This window comes from Hypanus sabinus, chromosome 8, assembly GCF_030144855.1.
Source record: "Hypanus sabinus isolate sHypSab1 chromosome 8, sHypSab1.hap1, whole genome shotgun sequence".
In the NCBI taxonomy this organism is placed as follows: domain Eukaryota; kingdom Metazoa; phylum Chordata; class Chondrichthyes; order Myliobatiformes; family Dasyatidae; genus Hypanus; species Hypanus sabinus.
In genome coordinates, this window is record NC_082713.1 from 23,425,666 (window position 1) to 23,442,043 (window position 16,378).

The 16,378-nt window shown below is 42.6% G+C and overlaps 1 protein-coding gene across 6 annotated transcripts in view; it reads right to left on the reverse strand.

The window, feature by feature from the left end:
- Positions 1–16,378, reverse strand: part of LOC132397969 (collagen alpha-6(IV) chain-like) — a 405,602-nt gene that overhangs the window by 86,851 nt on the left and 302,373 nt on the right. For 5 of the 6 annotated variants that reach the window (XM_059976818.1, XM_059976820.1, XM_059976819.1 and 2 more), the window contains 5 exons: positions 15,001–15,107; positions 11,472–11,655; positions 7,506–7,559; positions 2,296–2,367; positions 1,026–1,133 (listed from right to left, as the gene is read on the reverse strand). In XM_059976818.1, the coding sequence (XP_059832801.1) occupies positions 1,026–1,133; positions 2,296–2,367; positions 7,506–7,559; positions 11,472–11,655; positions 15,001–15,107 (525 nt within the window). The remainder of the gene's footprint in view (positions 1–1,025; positions 1,134–2,295; positions 2,368–7,505; positions 7,560–11,471; positions 11,656–15,000; positions 15,108–16,378) is intronic. The other variant, XM_059976821.1, reaches the window with a different exon arrangement.

The window sequence follows — 16,378 nt, forward strand, 5'->3', positions numbered from 1 at the left end:
GATGCTTTTCATTCCACACAGGAGCAGTGTGAGAGATGGACTGTGAAAAGTTCCAAGTGCTTTCATACCATATGCAGCTTAAAACATTTCAGGTTGATAAACCATTTTAAAAGCAGAGGTGTAAGACAAGGAGAGAGACTGAGAAGTGAGTAACACCAACATTTACAATTTCAAACAATGGAAGTTTGTAAGCTGCCTGGCTTGCTGAGTCCCTCCAGCATTTTGTGTGTTATCTTTCTTCAAGTCCTTCTGTCTTATTTTAAAGTTGCCATTATTTACCGGCTCATCTAAAAACGGTGGAACAACACACAAAGTGCTGGATGAACTCAGCAGGTCAGATAGCAGCTATGGAGCGCAAGTGCAACCTTCATCAACACAGGAAAGGAAGAAGAAAGAAGACAAGGAAAGAAGGTGGGGGGAGGGTTGGAAAGGAGCACGAGGTGGCAAGCGTTAGCTGAACCCAAGTGAGAGGAAAGGGATGAAGTGAGATATTGGGAGGTGATAGTGGAAAAGGTAAAGAGCTGAAGTAGGAGAAATCTAATAGGAGAGGAGAGTGAACCATCAGCGAAGCAAAAGGAGGTCGGGCAATCAAGGGAGGTAATGGATACGTAAAGAGAAAATGTAAGAGGAAAGCCAGAATGGGAACTGGACGAAGAAAGAAGGGGGAGGTGGCAGAGATTATTGGAAGTAATCAGTGTTATTTCTGGAGGCTACCCAAACGAAATAGGTGTTGCTCTTGCAACCTGAGAATGGCCTCATTAGAAACAATGGAATCCTACTGGATGCAGATATAACCAGCACTCACTCTTACCAAAATGTTACTTAGATTGTAATGCTGTTACTCCATATTACCATCCCAATTAGATGAAACTTCTCACCCATATCCCTTTGACAACCCCAAATACCTACATAATTCCAAGCAATTGAGAGCAAACTCCTTCCATCTGGCCTGCTGAGTTCTGCCAGCATTTTGTGTTTTTATTCCTTCCATCTACCAATGCCTAAATTATAAAATTCACACTTACCAGGAAAGCCTGCTTCACCCAAAAAGCCTGGAAATCCAGGGATTCCTTTCAGTCCGTTTGGTCCTGGTCGCCCCGGACTGCCTGGAAAGCCTGGTCTACCTTTTGGACCTAAAGTGCATTTGACAATGAAGAACCAGAAAAGAGAAAAAAAAGAGAAATCAAACTGATCAATACTTCTGTTGGCACAGCTTCAAATCTTGTTACTGTCTTACTTCTTCCAAACTTTGCATTATATAGAGAAGTCGTAACTGATTTAAGGTGTATTCCTGGTGGCATAGATGCTGAGCTCCACAAATATTTCTCCTTTTCACACTGTTTTGCATAAGGTGATTTCCTTATACTCTGCTGGAGACTTCTGCTCTATTGACTCACTTACAGATGGGCCTTCACCCCAGGAAAATATCTTATGTATCATCCAACAGGCTCACTCCATGTAAAGTCTACATCACACAAGAAAAAAAGGATTTGCATGCACTATTCCAGCCATGTCCTCAGCGATCTTTAAATATCAGGTTCAAACTTGACTAAAAACAATCACAATGATAGAGTCAGCAACAAAAGGAAAAGGATTGACTCCTGTTCCTGTTTATAGATTTACATCTACTCAAAAGCATAAACCACTATTGAAACTCGTGACTGAAGGAGAAGGGCTGATTTACTTCACAATTGCTTTAATTATTCAAATATATTAAGAGTTAAGTGTTAAAAACTTAGTGCAAAAATATTGAAATACGGAACAGGCATTTTGTTCATGCAGTTTGATCCCTGCAAGCTATATAAAATGTACAACCATGATGTTATGATTTACATTAAAATGTCCTAAGGAGAGCAAAAATAACAATAACCAAAAGCCCAGGCAGTAATATTCGTTAAATAATACTCCTGCTGTCCACTAAATAATAAATCCATTTTTAGTAGCATAGATGTAAATTTATTAATACTGTTCCCAATTAAAATTGAAATAATTAGTATAAATAAGTATGTTATAAGTTTATTCCATAAAACAATTTCTCTTCACGAGACTTATCCTATACAAAATGACCTTAATTTGTGAAGTTGGAACTACTCAACTAACCATGGAATCATATGTTAAGACACTGTCTTGACAGCCCCCACAAACACATTGTTTTAATTTTCTGTAGGCTTGACTTTCCTAAATATATGTTTGCCTCACTATTGAAATGTTGCTGTAGAGATCAAAGAGAGAGGAACTGGTGGAGAAAATGGCTCAAACCAAGAACACCTAAACAGTCCTGAAGAGAAATCCTACCTGGCAGTCCTGTAGGTCCCGGCAATCCTATCTCACCTCCGAGGCCTGGGATCAAACAGGGAAGTGTGATTCCTGCCAAATCACATCGAAGAGGAAGATCATGAATATTACAATCAGAAAAAACCTCTAAAGCACAGATTTATACACATGTACAAACACATATACATTAGCTTACACATATACAGATTACAAAGAACAAATGCACATACACACATGTATATATGTGCACACATATATACACACATGCACAGATATACTCATACAATGTACACATGCATGCATATATAGACAAGAACATTAGAAACATGGGCAGAGGAGGCCATTTGGTTGTTTGAGCTGGATGCACCATTCAGACTGATCTAAGCTACTAACTCACTGCAACATCTCCATATCCCTTGATTTTGTTTGAGCATTGAGAAGTACATGAACCTGATTATATTCAGTAATTGAGCATCCACAGGTGATCAGGTCAGAGATTTCCTAAGGTTTACAACTCCTTAGTGTCTCTTAGTGTCGGTGGTAAATGGCCAACTGGCCAACTGCTTTAGCACGCCTTCTCTAAAAAAAATGAGTGGTCTGGAATATTTTTGTTTTCTCTCTCTCTCTCTCTCTCACATCCCACATTTTCATATACCTTGAACATGCACACACCCTCACATGCAAAGTTGCATACACATGATACTTGCGTACCCTACTGAGGATAGTGCTCCTTTTGACCTCACCTACCACCCCACCACATAACTCTCCAAAACGCCCGCCATCTGCAATGGGATCCCACCACCAAGCACATCTTTCCCTCCCCCTTCCATTTTCTGCATGGAACACTCCTTACGTAACTCCTTTGTCCATTCGTCCCTCCCCACTGATCTCCCTCCTGGCACTTACCCTTGCAAGCGGAACAAGTGCTATACCTGCCCCTATACTTCCTCTCTCATTACCACAAACATTCCTTCCAGGTGAGACAACACTTCACCTGTGAGTTTGTTTACTGTGTTTGGTGCTCCCGGTGTGGCCTCCTGTATATCGGTGAGACGCGAAATAGATCAGGAGACCGCTTCACTGAGCATCTCTGCTCCATCTGCCAGAGCAAGCAGGATCTCCCAGTGGCCATCCATTTTAATTCCACTTCCCATTCCCATTCCAATATGTCCATCCATGGCCTCCTCCATGAGGCCACATTTAGCTTGGAGGAACAATACCTACCTTATATTCCGTTTGGGTAGCCTCCAACCTGATAGCTTGAACATCAATTTCTCAAAATTCTGGTACTACCCCCACCTACACCCCCCACCAGCCTTCTCCATTTCCCATCCTCTTTTTCCTCTCTCACCTTATCTCCTGCCCACCCATCATCTTCCTCTGCTTTTTCCTCCCTCCTTTTTCTTCCTTCCATGGACTCTTCTCTTTCACTAATCAACTTCCCAGCTCTTTACATCATTCCTCCCCCTCCAGGTTTCACCCATCACCTGGTGTTCCTCTCTCTCCTCTCCCCAACTCTTAAATCTACTCCTCAGCTTTTTTCCTCTAGTCCTGCTGAAGCATTTTGGCCCGAAAAATCGATTGTACTCTTTTCCATAGATGCTTCCTGGCCTGCTGAGTTCCTCCAGCATTTTTTGTATGTTGCTTGGAGTTCCAGCATCTGCAGAATTTCTCTTGTTTGTACATGCATTACACATGTGTACTGTATATGCACATATACACACACATGCATATACATAAGGATCTATACAAGCATATATGCATGCACATGTACTGGCAGATCAGATTCACATTGACTAATTAGAAATGTATGAACATATTTTGCATTATCTTCAGCAGGGGTGTAAAGTTGAACCCACAGATAGATTCATGCCAAAATAGTCCATAACCTTTTTAAAAAATTTGTGCTTGACAGTTGTGTTCACTGCTAGAAGATATCAAACTGAAATAATGAAGTGAATGAATAAAGAGAGGCCATGTAAACACCTGCTAACAGTAATTAGTATCTTAAATCCAAAACCAATTAAAAAACGTGATCTCCCTTGTAGCTGGATTAAAGAATAGGCTATTATTTTTCTAGGTTATACATCGTATTCAGTCCTATTTGTAAAAGGCAATTATTTTACTTGTTTTATTATTTCTAACAAAAATTCTAGAATCCACATTAGACCATAAGACCATAAGGCAAAGGAGCAGAAGTCGAGCATTCAGCCTATCGAGTCTGCTCCGCCATTTTATCATCAGCTGATCCATTCTCCCATTTAATCCCACTCCCCCGCCTTCTCACCATAACCTTTGATGCCCTGGCTACTCAGATACCTATCAATCTCTGCCTTAAATACACCCAAGGACTTAGCCTCCATTGCCACCCGTGGCAACAAATTCCACAGATTCACCACCCTCTGGCTAAAAAAATTTCTTCGCATCTCTGTTCTGAATGGGTGCCCTTCAATCCTTAAGTCATGCCCTCTCATACTAGACTCCCCCACCATGGGAAACAACTTTGCCACATCCACTCTGTCCATGCCTTCAACATTCAAAATGTTTCTATGAGGTCCCCCCACATTTTTCTAAACTCCATATTAATAATATTTCTGAATTGGTCTTGGTGGAATTATATTCCCCAGGCAGTAGAGCTGATGCTGTTTTGTCATTGGCAAGGTGTAATTCTGGCCGAATAGTCTGAATATATGGGTTCCTTCTATATGCTTCTGTTCCCTCCAACATCCTAAAGAAATGTCAGTTGGTCAGTTACTCTGTTACTGGAAATTACCCCTTGCATGGAGATATGTGGCAGGTAGAATCACCTTGATGGGAATGTGAAGAGAATAAAATAGGACTGGTATGAACTTAGCCTAGACTAGGTTGTTGACGATCAGTAAAAAAACTAGAGGTCTGTTTCTATCCTGCATGACACTATGATAGACTGCCCATTCACCCCACTAACAGACAGGTACTATCTTGTATGTATTTTGTTCATATACATACAGTGAGAGCTTCTGTCTGTCTATTAACTTGTATTTATTGAGAATTGGTATAGGGGAGGAATGCCATAGGGTCTCTGCCTGAAACATTGCCTGCTTGTTGCCCTCCACAGTTGCAGCCCCCATTCCTTAGCATTTTAAGACCATAAACATAGGAGCAGAATTAAGTCCTTCAGCCATCCTGCCTACTCTGCCATTCCAGAATGGCTGATTTATTATCCTTCTTATCCCCATTCTCCTGCCTTCTGTCCCTATCCTTTGATGTCCTGACTAATCAAGAACCCATCAACCACTGTTTTATATATATCCAATGTCTGGGTCTTCTCAGCCATCGGTGGCAAACACTTTCCCAGATTTACTACCCTCCAGCTAAAGTAATTCCTCCTCATCTTGCTTCTAATATGAGGTTATACCCTCTGGTCTTAGACTCACCTACTACAGGAAACACCTTTTCCACATTCACTCTACTAGGTCTTTCATCATTCAATAAGATTCAAAGAAATTCCACCCCCCCACACACCATTCTTCTAAACTCCAGAGAGTACAAGCCCAGAACCATCAATCACTCCTCATATGTTAACCCATTCATTCCTGGAATCATTCTCTCATGAACTTCCTCCGGACCCTCTCCAATTCCAGCATATCTGTTATTAGATAACATGTCTAGATAATTTGCCAATAATGGCTCACAATACTCAGGTGTGGTCTGACCAATGCCTCAGCATTATAAAGCCTCAGAATTACATCCTTGCTCTTATATTCTAGTGTTCTCAAAATGAATGCTAACACTGTATTTGCCTTCCTTATCAGTGATTCAACCTGCAAATTAATCTTTAGGGAATACACAAGCCCCTTTGCACCTCTGATTTTTGAATTTTCTCCCTGATCAGAAAATAGTCTACACTTTTATTCCTTGTACCAAAGAGTATGTCCATACATTTCCCTACCTTATATTCCAACTGTCCCTTCATTACTTAATCTAAGTCCTTCTGCAAACTCCCTGCTGCCTCTACACTATCTGCCCCTCCACCTATCTTTTGCATGCGTTGAGGAGACAAAGGAGTAATGGTCAAAGGTTTAATCCCCTGATTGGTGTGTAGTAACACTAATGTCAAATAGTCAGACAAAGATTGAACTGGCTTCTGCCACAGTCCTGTAGCATCAGTAAATTGGCAATGCCCGAACCTGAGTAGAAACTCTGAGCAACTATACTTCTTTCTCAGCCTGCTGATTTCTAAAGATGTAGCCTCAACAGTATTGCAGGTCTGTCAGTATCATTCCTCTCAGAATGCCAAAGAAACCATAAATCAGAAGCCTTGTATCAGCTAGTGCTGGGGGTCAACTTGATACTCATTACTGGGACAAACCTGGACACTTTGTGACTTGTGAAGGAGGTAACTGACAACAACTACAACCATTTCTTTGACTCAGCAAATTTTCAAGTGCTTCACAGCAGTGTTGCCAAAATGAAATTGATGTCAATCCATATACAATGATAGCTAGTAGAGGTCCAAAAACATGGTCAGAGAAATATTTCTGGAGGATATTATAGGAGGAAATTGAAGGAAAGAAGTTAGTTGTGAATTCACTAAGAGATCAAATTAGAGGAAGGAAGTTACTTAAGGAGTTATAGGGCTGAAGAAGATTGCAGAGAAATCCAGGCTCGTGGAACATTTAAAAGCAACTTTGTTTTGAAGCACATTACAGCTACAGGTTTAGATGGCCCTGCTCTAAGCTTGCAAAGGAAGAATGGCTACCAGCTCAAAGTACCAGGTATAAATCATGCTTGGATGGTACCACAAGATAGATACATCATCTTTGGGATAGGGCAGAAGCAAGCAGAAAGGGGAAGGAAGAATAATTTTTCAAATGAGAATGGTTAATCAAATTTGCAAACAATTGTTTGCAATTTTTTTTCACAATTGAGAAAGACATCCATTTCATGACAGGCAAGTAATAATACAATTAAAGAGAATATAGTGATTGACACTTTCAATCCATTAGTTCAAATGAAACACAGCACTTAAACATGTTGCACGATAACGTGCACTAGGGCATGCAAGAAAGATGACAGGAAACAATTTTGGGTGACGTTATGTGACATGTACAGTTGTAACATGCAAGTTATGACACTGAATCCTCTTGGCAATGATGTAAGGGTTGGGAGGAGTTGGGGGGAGGGGTGGTGGGATTGGTTCCGGCCATCATTGCAATGACAACCTTTTTCTGAGAATTCGGGCCTCTCACCTCCCTGTCTCTGCCGGTCGCCTTCGCCAGCGGTTTCCCCGCAGCAACAGTCACCTGTAGTGTCCATGCAAAGGACGTGAAATGAATCAAGAGGGGCAGGAACAACAGTGGAAACGTGATTGCTCTTTCTTTACATGCCACCATCTGATAGGAATGAATAGGTAACCTCAACTCTAAAGTCCTTTTGCAATTGTCGCTGAAGGCCAAATACCATATTCTTTAAATTCAGCTTAATCTGATTTATACCAAGCACAGATATCGGTATGCGTTCCTATTTAAATCTGTTGCACATTACCTGGGAGGTAAAACATGATGGCCGCCCCGTGCTAAACAGACTTTAAACATCTTGTTTGTTTGGATTTCATTACTTAACACATGACTGTACCACATTTGGATGTTGTCACTGCTGAGAGAATATGTATCCAAGTTCCTTTTTTCCAAAATCTATCTGGAGGTGATTAAAATGATGCTTGAAAACTGGAATCTATATTTAAAGAAGCGATGGAACAATTCTTGGTAACTGAAGAACAAGATGGGGATAGGAAAGGTAATAAAATTCAGACTTAAAGATACAATAGAGAAACTTCTGAGAATAGAAAATATAATGAAAGGGATTTCAGCACAAGTTTCAAAAGGGAATTGATCCACAAAGCAATGATAGAAAGTGTGATTTAAAATACCACAGAAATGAGAAATTGAATCGTTTGCACCATTTTTATGCCTATAGAATTTAAGAATAGCGGAGTAGGTCTGATGACAGTGTTTGTGACTTCAGTACTGCTATTTTGGAACACAGTACTTCAGCTAACAGGTTCACTTGATTTCTCAAAGCCAAAAATGCATTCTGCATGAAAAAAAGATTTAGCCACCAAAGCTACTTAAGAGGAATCATCAACCATGATAAAATCTGCAGATGCTGGAAATCCAAAGCAACAGGCACAAAACACTGGTTGAATTTATTAAGTCAGGCAGCATCTACAGAAAAGAGTAAACAGTCACTATTTCGGTCCATGACCCTTCATCAGGTCAGAGGGTGGCAGAGGTCACAGAGGAGGATCAGAGAGAGGGAGTATCACTGAACACCCATCGAAGGGAAGATATAAACTTCTTTGGGTTAGGCATCCCTCAATGAGATTTTGCAGTAGTAGTAGTATCACAAGCAAGAGAAAATCTGCAGATGCTGGAAATCCAAAGCAACACACACAAAATGCTGGTGCCAGGCCAGGCCTCATCTCTGAAAAAGAGTAAATAGTCGACGTTTCGGGCTGAGACCCTTCACCAAACAATCCTGCATGAACTTTAGTGACAAGCTATGTCATTGTGATGCAAGGTGTGAGGTGCCAGCACTTCACTGAAGCTTTACAATTTACTCCTGCCCCAACTGGAATCCCTTGTTAGGGTAAGGACCACTCTTCCAATGACTGTCATGTTGACAATGAATTTTAATATGATTGTCTCCTTTGCAGGTTCCAGCTGGAGACACTTGCAGTTAATCTCCACTGTGGCAGTGGTATCCTCTATTTCATTCTCCTAACTAAAGAACAAGTAGATGGATGAAAGACTTGCTAAGCTTGCTGGGACTGGGCAGCAAGGCAAGAGAGCAAGGATAATGGTGCCTTTTGCAAGATGACAGCTGGTTTGTCCTCTATGGAGCCCCATTACCACCAACCCTAAAATGTATCTAGCTGAGCACTTGTCAGAGGACATGGCTGGACTGCCATGGTATTCTGCAAGTTTTACAGCCATAATAACTGCCACAGGAGCAGGCCAGTCTGAGCAGTCCCACCCTTCACTCAATTGTTGCTTGTGTTGTGTTGAACTGTGCCATCATTCAGCAGCTGCACAGTCATTCATACCTCTCTCTTGGATGTGTGTCACAAATCCATTCTCTGGAAAATGAATAGGGCCTTCCAGAGAGAAGAATGCAAGTGTGGGGGTGGGGGGAATCTCATTGAAACCTACCGGATATTGAAAGGATAGGGTAGATGTGGAGAGGGTGTTTCCTAAGGTGGGGGGTATCCAGAGTTAGAGGGCACAGCCTCAAAACTGATGAGTGGCCCTTTAGCAAGCAGGCAGGTGTATGTGGTTGAGTGGAATCTGGGATCAGCCATGGCGGAACAGACTTGATGGGTTGAATAGCCTAATTCTGCTCCTGAGTCTTATGGTTTTATGGCGAGGTCTTACAATGCACCAAACCATCATGCATTTCTGTCAGTTTTTCCTGCCAACTTGTCCGATGGAATATTCATCTGAGTCCAATGTCCCACCTCATTTTCAAGCTAGCTGTCACTTGGGCTGTTCACAACCCCAGCAACATCATCACTTGCCTCACCAAGTTCAGGTCCTTCCCTTAGTCATTATTATGCATATCTGTGGACAGCCCAGAAGCATCGTTAATTGAGTTGCTGGGCTACAGGATAAGGCTGTGGGAAGATGGAAAGCAGGAGTTGGGAACTTACACGAAGACCAGCTTGTGGTGGAATGTGAGGAAGTGAAATAGATCTGAAGCTGATAGGTAAATTGATTGGTTTCATGTGTCTGTAGACACATCCAATGATCTTTACCGTTTATGTGATCCAATTAATTAATTTTATGTATTTGGGATGGCTGGCGAGACCAGCATTACATGTCATTTCCTTATTTCCCCTGAAGCATAATCACAGGCATGGAACCATTAGGCTGCTTCTACTCTGTAGATATTAAGTAATCGTATACATTTTTCAGGCAATTTCTACTTTGGCCACAGCATTTGTTGGTGGTTTTACCAGCCACCTCTGTAACCTTGGCTGGAGTTGACTTGTATCCATTAGAAAGACCTGAATTTGGCTTAGGTTCCTTGAAGTTGTTATAGCCGGGGCTGGGAATAGAGACAAGCTCCCACCACCTATTAAATGCTCCTAATGGCATGAGCCTCAAATAGCCTCTGACAACCAAGTCCAGCTCCTAGCCTTCACATGTAGCTTAGTTTCTAAGCTCAGCAAAACCATTTCTACTGAGAGGAGAAGCGGCAAAGGCAGGTTACTGGTGCCCCAAAATCAGTCACTTTAGGTAGATGGGGCTCATCAGCCATGGTTGGAAGCTCGTCCAGGAGAAGGAAAACTCTGATCTCAAACCTCCACTGCCCTGCGGCCGTACCACTCAAGGGGAAGGCTTCGGGAGTAAACCCAGCGGGAACAGTCTGGAACTGGTGTCCCTAAGGCAGTCCTACGTTGAGATCAATGAACATTGGCAACTCCTGCAATGCTGCTGGCACCAAACTACATTGGTCTCTGCCATTCCTTTGCGTTCATCAGATGCATCAAGCTACATGGGCAATAGCTTGTCCACCATATCACACTGCTCAGGCTTGCATATCTAGACAGCAACGTCCATGGTCGACTCTGACCTACGGCAGCCTCATCCTGCTTCAGCATGTAAGGGAAGTACCTCAACACCTCTTCCTAAGGTCCTGATATCAGTGGACAGTCACACAAGTAGACATTTCCAATAGTAGATGACTGTCTTCTTCAGCTTAATGTGGATATGAGATCTGCGACCGAGAAAACAGATAGCTGGCTCCCATGTTTCTTGGGACCAGAGATTTTGTAAAATGACTTCCAGATGGAGTGCAAACAATTTAAATAGGAACACACTCAATATCCATTCTACACCATAACTGTTGTACATTGCAATCAGAATGTCACCACTGATTAAGCTGCATAATTATCACTTCACTGATCTCAGATGCAAATAACAATGATCTGTCCCAGTTCACCACCCACCTGAAGCTAATGATGCCTATGTTTGATGTTTTCACCAATCAACTTATTCATTTATGATCTTGTTCAAATCAATTTGCAAAGAATTTAAGCAAAAAAACTATGCAGACTTTAATGGTTACTTGGCCATTTCAGCAATGGGGTGCCATTTTAATGTTGCCCTAAGTGGAATATTGAATAATGGCGTACATCTTCATGGCTTCCATACCTGGCGGTCCTGGATAACCTGGTGATCCTGCTGAACCATCCAATCCTGGATCACCTGGGGGGCCTGGGAAGCCTGGAGGTCCAGGGAGTCCACTTCCTGGCTCACCTCTGGCTCCTGGAGGTCCCCTTGGGCCAGGGCTGCCCGGGAATCCTTTATCACCCTGATAACCAGGTCTACGGTCTCCCTGTACAACATAATCAGACAAGTAGTGAAACCAACTGCAACTCATACTAAGTCAGTGCAAGAATACTTGGTCTTGTGGAACCCCATGAGCACAAACCTAACAGCTGTTTAATTCATTTTAGTATCACTGGAATGATCCCCCCCATACCCAAAATACCTAAAGGAGCTGTATATAAGTGGTACCCATTCCAGATTAAGCAGAAATTCTCCTGATAATGGAATTTTGTGTGTAGTTGACCTTGTTATTGGCTACACAAACCAGGAAGTTTTAAAATTAGATTACATTGGGTTAATTATTACAATAATGACCTAATCTCTCTTTTTCCATTCCCCATTCTGGTTTCCCTCTCACACTCTCTGTTCTCCTCACCTGCCCATCACCTCCCTCTGGTGTCCCTCCTCCTTCCCTTGCTTCCATGGTCCACTGCCCTCTCCTATCAAATTCCTTCTTCTTCAGTCGTTTACAGCTCCCGCCTATCACCTCCCAGCTTCTTACTTCATCCCCCATCCACTAACCACCAATCTACACCCGCAGTTGGTTTAACAAATCTCCTCCCAGCTTGTCCTTCTTCCCCTTCCCTCCCCCCCACCTTCCTATTCTGGCTTTGTCCCCCTTCCTTTCCAGTCCTGCTGAACAGTTTTGGCCCAAAACATTGACTGTCTATTCCCCTCCACAGATGCTGCTTGACCTTCTGAGTTCTTCCAACAGCTTTTGCATGTTGCTTAAAATTTCAGCATCTCCAGAATCTGAGTGTCTGGGCTACTATTTCAAAATGAGGTCCCTTTACGCTAGGGACAGAAAGTTTCCATTACTTTACTAACAATTGCAGTTATGCATACTTGAGGGAGATAAAGATCATATTTGGCATCAGAAGCACAAGAGATTCTGCAGATGCTGGAAATCCAGAGTAACACATACAAAATGCTGGAGGAACTCGGCAGATCAGGTAGCATCTATGGAGAGGAATAAAGAGCTGATGCTTCAGGCTGACTCTTCATCAGAACTGGAAGAAAAGGGGGAAGAAGCTGGAATAAGAAGGTTGGGGTGAGGGAAGGAGTACAAGTTAGAAGAAATCAAGTGAGGGGGAAGATAGGTAGGTGGAGGGGGGGTGATGAAGTCAGAAGCTGGGAGGAGATAGGTGGAAAAGGTAAAGTGCTGAAGAACAAGGAATCTGATAATATAAGATTATTTAACAATTATTAACAAGCTGAACAATAGCAATTGTTATTATTATAAAAGATTATTCAACTGGGAAATCCTGCTTGTTAATAAGAATATAAGATAACATATAAGATTATTAAGGGATTGGACACGCTAGAGGCAGGAAACATGTTCCCGATGTTGGGGGAGTCTAGAACCAAAGGCCACAGTTTAAGATTAAGGGGTAGGCCATTTAGAACGGAGTTGAGGAAAAACCTTTTCAACCAGAGAGTTGTGAATCTGTGGAATGCTCTGCCTCAGAAGGCAGTGGAGGCCAATTCTCTGGATGCTTTCAAGAAAGAGTTAGACTGAACTCTTAATGATTGTGGAGTCAAGGGATATGGGGAGAGGGCAGGAACGGGCTATTGATTGTGGATGATCAGCCATGATCACATTGAATGGCGGAGCTGGCTCGAAGGGCCAAATGGCCTACTCCTGCACCTATTGTTTATTGTCTAATATAGGAGAGTGGACCATGTGGTAAAGGGAAGTATAGAGGCACCAGTGGAAGGTGATGGCCAGGTGAGTAAAAGAGAAGGGTTAAGAGAGGAGCCAGAATGGAGAACGAAAATAGAGCGAAGGGGTAGTGGGGAAAACTACCAGAAGTTATAGAAATTGATGTTCATGCCATTAGACTGGAGGCTACCCGGATGGAACGTGAAGTGTTCCTCCTCCAACCTGACAGTGGTCTCATTGTGGCAGTAGAGGCGGCCATGGACTGACACGTCCGAATGGGAATGGGCAGTTGGCCGCTGGGAAATCCTGCTTGTTACAGATGGGGCGAGGGTGTTTGACAAAGCAGTCCCTCAGTCTACGTCGGGTTTTACCAATGTGAGACCCATTAGTGACATACATATATTGGAAATTATTTATCAGTAGTGAAAAAAACACTGATATGAAATTTTAACTCTGGTTTTCTCTCTCTGTAGGTGCTGCCAGCTTTGCACTGCACTTACACCATTTCCAATTCAATGCCGGGGGGTGGGGGGAGGCTGCCCACAACTGTCGCCATGTTTCTAACACTGACATTGTATGCTCACAACTTACTAACCCAAACCGTTACATCTTTGGAATGTGGGAGAAAACAGGAGCATCCGGAAGAAATCCACCTGGTCACAGGGAGGCCATACAAACTCCTTACAAGCAGCAGCAGGAATTGAAAAGGATTGGGGATCGCAGGTACTACAAAACATTGCACGAACCGCTAAACTACATACCACCCTTTACCTTACCGTACCACTCTTTTACCTTCATCCCATAAACTAATTCAACAGAGATGCAGGGTTAACATACTCCTGACACCCTGTCCATCCAATCAACCATGTGGAAGCATGCAATAAATTGAATGATGCTCCACTGCTTTCTTCCATTACTTGTAAAGATGCATAGCCTCTTCTTCTGGCCAATAAGCCCAGTTTAGGATTAGGACCTATCTAAATTGTTGGATGGATCAGAGGGATCAATGACAATATCAAGGGTCTTACATATGACCCTGATGATCCTCCCAGCAGTCCTCGCAATCCTTTGTAGGGTTTTACAGTCATATGCTTTGCAATTCCCATACCAGACTGTGCTGCAGCTGGTCAGGGCACTCCTGCTGGTGTTTCTGTAAAAACTGGTAAAAGAGCATGCGGACATGGTCAAGAGGTTCAGGTCCTGTTCAGACCAAACATCAGAATGGGGAAGAAATGTGATTTTAAGTGACTCACTGTGGAATGATTATTGGGTCAGAGAGGGTGGTTTGAGTATCTCAGAAGCTGTTGATCTGGGATTTTCACACACAACAGTCTCCAGAAATGTTACAGAGAATGGTGCAAAAAGCAAAAAAAAAAAAAATTCAGTGGGCGGCAGTTCTGTGGGCAAACACAGTTTGTTAGTGAGCGAGGTCAGAGGAGAACGGTCATAGGAAGGCAACAGGAACTCAAATAAGCACACTTTACAATGGTATTGTGCATTAGAGCATCTCTAAAAACACACGTTGAACCTCAAAGAGGGTGAGCTACAGCAACAGAAGACGACACCTGGTTCCACTCTTCTACCTAATGAAGTGGCCTCTAGGCGCAGGGAGCAAAAATTATGGAACCCAGCACTACCAACGTTAACGTACATTAACATTAGAAGGCATGGAACTCCAATGGTACTTACCGGTAAACCAGGAGGTCCTGATAAACCTGGAAAGCCATCCCTTCCTGGATTTCCTGGATCACCAGAAGGTCCCCGTGGTCCTGGAACACCACGATCTCCCTTTTGTCCTTCAAAATGGAAATCACTGTTAATCTCTGACGTTGGTCGAAATATACCAAATATAATAAATTCACCTGAATTTTCCATGTTTCATATTATTAGGCCATGACATTGAAGTAGAATTAGGCCATCTGTGCATGGCTGATCCATTTCCCTCCAAACCCCATTCTCCTGCCTTTTCCTTGTAACCTTTTATCTCCTGACTTATCAAGAATCTATCAACCTCCACCTTAAATACACTCCAATGACCAGACCTCCACAGTCACCTGTGGCAATGATTTCTACAGATTCATCACCCTCTGGCTGAAGAAATTCCTCCTTATCTCTGTTCTAAATGGACATCCCTCTATTCTGAGGTAGAGTCCTCTAGACCTAGACTCCACTGTTATAGGAAACACCCTCTCCACATCCTCTCTATCTAGGTGTTTCACACCCCCTCCCCATTCTTCTATTGAGTACCAGAGCCATCAAATGATCTTCATGTGATATGCCTTTCAATCCGAGAATCATTTTTATGAACCTCCTTTGAACCTTCTCCAATGTTGTACATCCTTTCTTAGATATGGTAACCAAAACTGCTCATGACACTCCAAGTGAGGCCTCAGCAGTGCCTTACAAAGCCTCAGCATTGCATCCTCATTTTCATATTTTAGTCCTGTCCAAATTGATGCTAACATTACATTTTTCTTCCTTACCACTGACTAAACCTGCAAATTAACCTTTAGGGATCCCTGAACGAGGACACCCAAGTCCATTTGCTCCTCAGATAGGCTGCTCCACCTACCTTTGAATCATCTGCAAACTTGCCCACAATTCTGTCATCCAAATCACTGATGTACAATATAAAAATAAATGGTCCCAACACCGACCCTTGCAGTACACCACTAGCCACCAGAAGCCAATCAGAAAAAGTGCCCTTTATTTTCAATATTCACCTTCTGCCAATCAGCCAGTGCTCTTTCCATGCTAGTACCTTTGCTGTAATACTATGGGTTCTTATCTTGCTTCATGTATGGCACCTTATCAAAGACCTTTTGAAAATACAAGTACACACCATCCAGCGATTCTCCTTTGTCTATTGTTAATTCTTCAAAGAATTCTAACAGGTTTGTTGATCAAGATTTTCCCTTAAGGAAACTATGCTGACTTTGGCCCATTTGATCATAGGTCTCTAAGTACCCCGAAGCCACATCCTTAACAATTGACTCTAACATCTTCCCATCCACTGAAGCCAGGCTAACAGGCCTGTAATTTCCTTGCTACAGCCTCCTTCCCTTCT